This window comes from Mus caroli, chromosome 4 (genome assembly GCF_900094665.2).
Source record: "Mus caroli chromosome 4, CAROLI_EIJ_v1.1, whole genome shotgun sequence".
NCBI classification, from domain to species: domain Eukaryota; kingdom Metazoa; phylum Chordata; class Mammalia; order Rodentia; family Muridae; genus Mus; species Mus caroli.
Window position 1 is genome coordinate 52935382 of NC_034573.1, and position 9250 is coordinate 52944631.

At 41.1% G+C, this 9250-nt stretch overlaps 1 protein-coding gene across 3 annotated transcripts in view; it reads right to left on the bottom strand.

Moving 5' to 3' along the window:
* The window catches only part of Ptbp3 (polypyrimidine tract binding protein 3), a 76682-nt gene extending 70150 nt beyond the window's left edge, over positions 1 to 6532 (bottom strand). Inside the window, exons 1-2 of one of the 3 annotated variants that reach the window (XM_029475897.1) lie at positions 6316 to 6526; positions 3305 to 3338 (exon numbers count right to left, since the gene is read on the bottom strand). In XM_029475897.1, the coding sequence (XP_029331757.1) occupies positions 3305 to 3338; positions 6316 to 6323 (42 nt within the window). In that variant the 5' untranslated portion in view covers positions 6324 to 6526. Of the gene's footprint in view, positions 1 to 3304; positions 3339 to 6315 lie in introns of all 3 variants that reach the window. The other 2 variants (XM_021159312.2, XM_021159315.2) reach the window with 2 other exon arrangements.
* Between the last annotated feature and the right edge of the window lie 2718 nt (positions 6533 to 9250).

Genomic DNA, 9250 nt, shown 5'->3' on the forward strand with positions numbered 1-9250 from the left:
AATGAGTCAATGATATATATGTGTGTGTGTGTGTGTGTGTGTATTTTGTATAGACATGTAATATACATATACAGATAGCCAGTCATGGTAGTGCATACCACCCTAGACATTGGGAGACTGAAGCAAGTTTAAGTCCAGTTTGGTTAACCTAACAAGACCATCTCAACAACCCCCCCCCCCAAAAAAAATTATTTCACAATGAGTTCCAAAAGCTAATCTTTTAATTTGGGCAATGTTTAAAAAGTAATACCCTGGGCTAGAGAAATGGCTCAGTGGTTAAGAGCACTGGCTACTCTTCCAGAAGCCCTGAGTTCACATTCCAGCAACCACATAGTAGCTCACAACCAGCTATAATGTGATCTGATGCCCTCTTCTGGCATGCAGATGTACATGCAGAAAGAGCACTCATATACATTAAAAAAAAAAAAAATAGATAAATCTTTTTTTTTAATTCCCTAAGCCAGGCAATGATGGTGCATGACTTCAATCCCAGCACTTGGAGAGACAGAGGCAGGCAGATGTCCAAATTCAAGGCCAGCCTGGTCTACAGAGCGAGTTCCAGGACAGCCAAGACTACCATGTTGAGAAACTATGTCTCAACAGCCCCCCAAAAAAACAATAATACCCCACAAAGAACATTCAAGGTACAATATCATGATATGAATCCGAAAACACCTGAAAATGTATACATGTCTTCAAATACACTCCAATCTAAATAAGGACTTCTTTCTCACTAAGTTTATGCCAATTAGAATACCAGCAGTATCAGAAAGCTTGGGTTCCAGTATGTGTGCCACATCATTCATTCATTCAAACATTTATAATTATCAGACACTAGAAACAATAGTAAAGAAAGCCTTACAAATGTCTTTTGTGACATGTTATAAAACACTTTAAAAGCAACTTAGTTTCCCTTTGTTAAAATACTTTTATATTTACAAGTATTTTAAATTATCTTTTGCAAAATTTAAATAATCTAATTTTTAGAACTAGAGAGAGCACTTCCTGCTCTTACAGATATCTCAGGTTCAGATTCCAGCTCCCATACAGTAGCTCACAGCCATCCTTAGCTACAGTTCCAGATTGCCCTCTTATGACCTCCATAAACACCAGACACACATGTAACATATACCTAACATATATGCAGGAAAAACACTCATACACATAAATTAAACTTTAATTAATTTTAAATAAATACCTTTTTAATCCACGAAAGCAAAATTAGGGAACACAGCCTAAATTCCATTCTTGCTAATTAAAGCCATTAATTGTGTTGTATTATTCAAACAGCAAACAAAGAAAACAAATATTGACTTATTTTTCATATGTTCTGAATGAAATGAAAGTCTTACTGACTCAGTATTTGGTAATAACTAAATTTCCTTGGTGAGATCAAAGAAAGAACAATCTTGCCAGAAAGTACATTGAATATTTTAAAGCACAATTCTAGTATTTCAATATATAGATGCTGAATAGATGTATAGTATAAATTTTTATAACATGCATAAATATATTAATATAGGCTGCCTATTGAATTAACTAATCAGCTTATCATCTCTTCAGAGCTGTTGCTTTCAAAATGGTTACTTCAAAAGATACAAACAGAAAATCCAATCTTAAATATTCATATCTGGTTCCTAAGCATAACATTTAAATTTCTTTCATTTATTATGGATGAGTTTTCACCATAATAAAATAAGCATAATTCTTTAACCTTAAAGTGGTATCTTTTTAAAATGTCTGCTGTATTTACATGCCAGATAAAAAGCCAGAATCACAAAACACATCTTTAAAGATCAAAACAATTCACTTAAATATCCTTTCTTCCACAGGCACCTTCAGACACACAGTTGAGGCCTTAATTTCTAATCTCTGCATATTATTCTTAAGTGAGAAACTGATGACATATGGGAGGAAGCAGTTCCAGAAAAGGCTGCCTCTATTAATTTCCTACTCATAAACATATTCAGAGCTTGCCAAAACGGGTCAACTCTACCTAACCTCAAAAGATAGTTCTCAACTGTGCTAGTCTTAGACATCCCATTCTTTAACTTCTCGTTATGCTCATTTCTTAAGAAATCATAGAATACAAGCACTACCATCAGATCCTGTAAGTATACAGAAACAAAAACAGAACTGACAAAACAGAGCTAGGGAGCCGTGGTGGGACATGTGCTAACTCTGACAGACTAGAAAGCCATCAGACTATATAAATAAACCTAGCTTATTTAAAATAGATGCAAAGGTAAAGATTTTGTTCTTCTTTCTCCAGTAATCTGCACTGTGTGGCCTACTGAACTAGATTCCCCAATCAGTATCAAATATCAAAGAAAACTTTATAACAGTTATCTTATTATTTTATTTGTCTTTAAATTTCATGTATGTATACATGCCTGACTATGTATGTGAACTCAGAGGTCAGAACAATGCATCTGACCCCTTGCAACTGAAGGTACAGGTAATTGTGAGTCACCATATACCTCCCGGGAACAGAACCCAGGTTGTCTGCAAGAGTAAGTGCTGCGGAACCATCTCTCCAACCCAAAGACAAATTATAGTTTGAAACCTCATACTGACTGAGGAGTATTGTTTTCTTGATTTGTATTTTGTAATCCAATAATGAGAAAATTCTGGTGTAACTAAAGACTTGAAACTTGGAAAAATCATTACTACAACATATTGAGACATACTGAGTTCTCTAGATAGTCACGTTTTAGATAGAGACTTAACTGCTAGCAACAAGGTGTAACAACAGCAACAACAACAAAGGGGTAAGGCTTTGAAAACTGAACGGGAAGACAAGCATTTGAACACCTTGGACAAAGTTTCTCAACCTGCTTTTCCACCTCTAAAATAAGACTAGTAATTACCCATCGTGAAGGGATGTTATAATGATTAGTGAGCATACAGGTAAAACACATGGCACATAGTTGGCAGTCAAAAAAAATCAGCTATTGTTATTTTATTATTCATAAGTGCAGCCACAAAAGAAGATTTAAAAAAATATATCAGGGCTTATGATTATTTTAACTACAAAAACAAAGCCAATTTCCCCCTCCCCAATTCTGTTAAGTAATACTTTGGGTGGTTTCAATTTTCCATACATAATACTATAGTTTCTCCTAAAAGGTACATAAAATCCAAAATTAGCCACAAGTCTACTTATTTTGGAGTTAAAAGTAAAAGACTATTACCACACAGAACAAAAGACAATTTTGTGAACAGATGAAATCATTTCACCACTGGTGGGGAAATGTCAAAATTAAAATATAAAAACTATGAAAGGATAGTAAAAGATTCCTACCTTTAAACCGACTGCTATAAGATCTGTAACAACACTGTATGGAAAAAGTAAAAAGAGAAAATGGAAAACAAAGTTAGAGAACAAGTTTTAAAAGACAGATAAGATTAAAGAAAAAGAAAAAGCATTATAATAACAAATAATGAAAAAATGAACTGTGAAATGTTAATAAAGGAAAAAAAAACAACAACAGACAGTGTAGCAACAGCAGAGTTCAAAAGCAAAGACTCAACATCAATGCAAGAAACAAATTACTCTCTAGTGTGTAGGGAAGAACAGTTGTGCTTCAATACAATAAGCATGTGTTTATCTCACTTTGCCAAGTCCAAACCAAAACTAAAATCATCAAAGTTCATTCTTTTAAATCACTGACAGGAGTGATCACACCCTGAAGCTCGATAAAGCAGAACCTGGGCTTGAATTTTACAGCCACAAAAAGCATCTTGTAAGTCAGCATCGTATCACCCCAAAATCTCACAAAAGCATGACTGTCTCCCAGGCTAATAACTACAAGCGTCAGTTTGTACACACCATTCAGATTTACTAATTTAAAATGTTATCCATCAATACTGTTTTGAATACAAAAAACCATGGTAGAAATGAACATGAACGAACACAAACACACAAGAACATACATGAACATACATGAATACACACACACACACACACACACACACACACACACACGGGAATGGGGGGGGGAGGCAGAGAGCTGGGATTTGAGGAGGAACTAAAAATATGTTGGCTAGTATGCTTTGTTTTTTTTTTTTTAAACTACTCAGAATAAAGGAAATGGGCTTTTTGCAAGCTGTGGGAAAATGAAATTTAATAAGCTTGCCTGGGGCATAGGTCACTATATTAAAAGTGACACTCTATAAGATAATGTGTGAAAACCCCTATGCAGCTATTCTATACCAAAACTGGCCTCTTCTATAGCTTCAGTTAGCAGTTTAGCTCCATATTTCCTAAAAGAAAGCTACACATAAGTTCTGTATTACATTACAAATCAATAGAGTCATAATTTCCTAAAGGTATGTAAACTTGTCTTTGCATCAAGCAGTATAAACTTCACTGTTTTAAACAATAACCATCCTTTTTTTCCTTGTGGAGTTCTGAAAGTTGTATTCATTTCTCTGAAACGTAAGCCTGATAAATAACTGATACACTAGACTTTTTACGAGTGTGTAATAGTATCTTTGTTGGTCCTGATGTACAAAACAAGCATTTCCCCATTTGAATGCCTCCATCTGCATCACCGGCTTCTTAGCTTTAATTCCACAAGCAAGGCAAAGTTATTAAAAACTATCAACAAGTCAGTTTGGGAAGGCGAGGGCAGAGAAGTATGAGCAGAATGAATGAGGTGCTGTGTGTGTCTGTGTGAAACATTTTTAAAACCTGTTACTTTGTAAGCCAACTAAAAAGGTAATTTTTAACAAGATGTAGTAAGTAGCAAATGATCACTAAAAGCCTATGGATTCTATGTTCTGGATTAGATAAACACATAGATGCTGAATAAGGGTGACTATTCCTATTCACCCTTGCCCCCAACCAGTGCGCTGTGGGGGAGAAGCTTGCACTTCACAGTGAAGAAGCAAAAAGTCAAGCCCTTTAAATCTCACCACACAAAAAGCTAACTTGTTTCCCCACACCCGAAGTTGAACCTTCTGAAGACGAACACTTCATAGCCCTTCCTGAACTGATATAATGGCACTTATGGCATAAATCACTGAAAGTTATTTCACACATAAAATGAATCAGAGTCAGGTAACGAGAAGCCAGTGCTCAAGGGGAAGCGTTCGCTCGCAAAGTAGCTCCCATTAAATAAAAATACTTTAAAGAACATCACAACCATAAATCAAAATCTAAAATTGCACTTTGATATCTGCAGCAGTGTGCAATCTGCATTCAAATGAGATAAACCATATATCACAATATTGTGAAATTAAGATAAACGAAACCTAACGAGGGCTAGTGTCCTCACTTAAACACGTATGATCAACTACGCGGCAAGTTACTAAATGTATTTTACTTTTCAAACAAGTTATATGCTCCACCATTCCGCAGTTTATAGAAGTCTTGTCAACAAAAGTCGGCGGGGGAGGGGATTAAGGAACAACTCAAACGGCAAAGGTTTAAATAAATAAAAGGTGGAATTTCTAATTGACTTGGAGGAGTTGGTTTTTTTTTTTTTTTTATCTTGACTATATGACCCTCAATTTACTAAAATCCCTCAATTCACGCTTTTATTAAAATACATCAGGTCCTGCCCCACGTTCCAGAGTTCCCAGAGAAATTACCAGCTCGGAAAAGGTGACTGTAAATCTTTTTTTTCCCCCCTTTTAGTCACAGACCCCATTTAAACCGAGCAGTTGAAAGCGCCCGGAAATCTACACTTACACAATATCTGACATCGCCCGAGGCGAATTCACGAAGTTTCTTGGGGGTGGGGAACGAAGAGGAAGCGTCCCTGGTGATAAAGTGCAGACGCTCGGTATTTAGAAGTGGTTAACGTATCTCACAGCCCAAATCGGGAGACCCCGCCGGTTCCGAGACCCGCACGGGACCGCAGTTCGAGACCCGGTCGCCGCCCAGACGGCTGTCGCCGCTCGCCCGGGCCCGCCGCCGGGGGAAAGCTCCGCCGCGCGCCCCACCCCACCGGTAAACAGCAACTCCCCGAGCGCCGCGGCCGCCTCAGCCTCCGCCCCCGCCAGCGCCGCGCACCATTTTCTGAGAGGAAGTGTGGGGAGTCCGGCCCGGCACCCCGGCCCTGGCTCGTCTCTGCTTCCCGAAGGCGCCCCGAGGCTGCGAGGGGCGGACGTGACGGGGGCGCCGCGCGCAGGAAGCGGAGACCGCGGCGGACAGACCCCCGCGCTCCCAAGGTCCCTGCCGTCGGGCTTAGCCCCGGGCCGCTCCTCCGCTAGCCGGCGTCGCGCCCTGCTCCCCGGCCTCGGCGGGACCCGTCGCCGAGAGGAAACGAGGCCAGCGCAGCCCCCGAACGGCTACCCGGCACTTACCCATCCATGGCCCAGATGGAGGAGCGCGTTGTGCGGGGATTGACGGGCTCACCGCGGGCGGAGAAAGCGGGCGGCGGCTCCGGGGAACCAGCGAGCGGAGCCGCTCCGCAGCTCCGGCCGGTCAGAGGTGGAAGGAAGAGTGGGAAACAGGGGCGGGGACCGGGCACGCTCTCGCCAGCGCCGCGCCCCCGCCCTCCCGGCCCGCGAGCGCGTTCCCGCCTCGCCTGGCCCCGCCCCCTCGGCGTCGACGCCCTCCCGGGGCTCGGCTGGACTCCAGGGCGCCCTCTTCCCGCCTTCGCCTCTTTGCCCCGCCCCGCCCACCCACCCCCCGCCCATGCCTCGGCGCGTGCGCGCCCCCCGCCCAGCGTCGCGCCTGCGTTCGCGGGAACGCGCGCCTTGTGCTTCCCGCTTCGCGACTCGCCCTCCTACAAGCCCGCGGGCCTTCCGGCTCCCGGGACTCAGGCTTAGGGCCCTGAACGGTGCTGGCTAGAAAAGCCTGGGGACCCCAGGGAACTTTTGAAGCAGAGCAGAGTTACTACTGGCGGGCGACACTGCTGGCAGCACGGCAGGGGACCCGCGCGACGTCCATGGGGCAGGGGTGGACAGTGGTCTTTCCGGACCTGAGAGCAGCGACGGACCCTGACCTCCGAGACCTGCACTGGACGGATAGGTGTGGTTGGGAAAGAAATGAAGTAGATGAGACAGCCCAGGACTGAAGTCCATCTTCACTTTCACACGGTTTTAATCTGAGTGCTTTTCTACCCAACAGTCAAATACTAAAAGAAACTTTCATTGCATAGCTATTTAATGGCCATTATAATGCCAGTATTTTATAAGCTTATTTATTCATCCTTCCGTGGGGCGGGGCTGGGGGAGCCTTATAGGAAAGGATTAATGTTTTCCCAGGTGAAAATACGCGAGAGATCTCCGAAATTTCACAGCCAGAAAGTGTTTTGTTTGCACCAAAACCCTTTCCTCTAGTATGAGCAAAACCAAGTTATACGTAAAACGTAAAACAGCTATTTAGTACATATAATGCGTATAACTAGTGAGAAACACGCTTTCCCTCTCTTTCAAAGCACATCTACTTCTGAATGCTTTTTCAATTCACAGATCATTGAAATTTGAGCCATTTAAGCCATGTCTTCAAAGTCTGAAATGAAAGAGGGAGCCTGTCCACACCATTTCAAAGGAAGTAACAACTTCAATCTCTTTCCTGATTACCTACTTTAAAATAAGTAGACACTTCTTTAAAAAAAAAAAAAAAAGCATAACCAGCTTGCAATTCAGGAAGGTCATTTTTTAAAGAAATTTCAGTTCCCTTTTTCAACAAGATGTCAAAAAACATTTTGTATGTTAAATCTAAACATTAAGTTATGTTTAGAAACATTTCCACCCTACATTGCCACATGGGATTTTAAAATAGCAACTTGGTGTATAGGCACATAACAGTGCCTATAATTCCTACCTAAGTTTAAGGCTACCTTGAGCTACATAGTATGTTTCAGGCCATCCTAGGTCACAGAAAAATAAAGTAATAATAAAATGTCAGAGAAAAGCAGAGGACCAGGTGGACTTGACTTTAATCCCAGCACTCACTCAGGAGAAGAAGGGAGAGGAGAGAAGAGGAAGGGAGAAAAGGAGGGAGAGAGAAGCAGCCGATGGAGTGTTTCTATTGCTGTATTTGAGGTATACTTTATAATAAGTTTCCCTTTTTTGTTTGTTTGTGTTTGTTTTCAGTTAGTTGCTTGGTTTTTCAAGATAGGGTTGAGATCTCTGTGTAGTCCTGGCTGTCCTGAAACTTACTCTGTAGACCAGGCTGGCCTCGAACTTTGACATATGCCTGCCTACTTTAACTATTTTTAATTACAATATTTTAATTTACTTCATTTTAATACTCCAGTACTTCATAATTTAATGTGCCATATTTTATTTAAGTATTTTTCCAAAATAGTGGATGCCTAAATTATTCGTAGCTATTCAAAATAATTAACAATGCCACACAAAACATCACATAGCTATGACCACATATGGTTACATCTATGGAATAGAATATTATAGATAGAAAATTCCAGAACATAGGATATAAGCACATCAAATTTGATAAATACCATGAAGGTAATTCTAAAACCAATATGCCAATTTACAAGATTTTTAAAATAATGACTAAAAACAGCATGTCTCTCTTAACCCTGAACCTTTAAGTAAGTAACAGTTGTCACTAGTTTTGTTTTGGTTTTTTTGAGACAGGGTTTCTCTGTGTAACAGCTCTAACTGTCCTAGAACTCACTTTGTAGCCCAGTCTGACCTTGAACTCACAGAGATCCCAAGTGCTGGAATTAAAAGTGTGCACCAGCATGCCCAGCAATTTTTTAAAATTAAGTATACTAAATGTGTTAGTATGTGCATATGTGAATGCAGTGCCTGTGGAGAGGCCAAAAGAAGATATCAGATTCCCTACAGCTAAAGAGACAGGCCACCTGAGGTTCTCAGGTGCCAAGAACCAAACTAGGGTCCTCTACAAGAGCAATAAGTGTTGTCAACCACTGGGTTATCTCTCCAGACCCAGTTGTCACTCTTTAAAACTAATGAAGTCGCCCGGCGTTGGTGGCGCACGCCTTTAATCCCAGCACTCGGGAGGCAGAGGCAGGCGGATTTCTGAGTTCGAGGCCAGCCTGGTCTACAGAGTGAGTTCCAGGACNAGGCGGATTTCTGAGTTCGAGGCCAGCCTGGTCTACAGAGTGAGTTCCAGGACAGCCAGGGCTACACAGAGAAACCCTGTCTCGAAAAAAAAAAAAAAAAAAAAAAAAAAAACTAATGAAGTCGACCTGAGACTCATTATCTATACCAAGTCACTGTAAAAAGTCTATGATTCAAAGACTATATCCCTGAATAAAATGAACAAAACTATACTTTATTTCCTAGACAAGCCCAG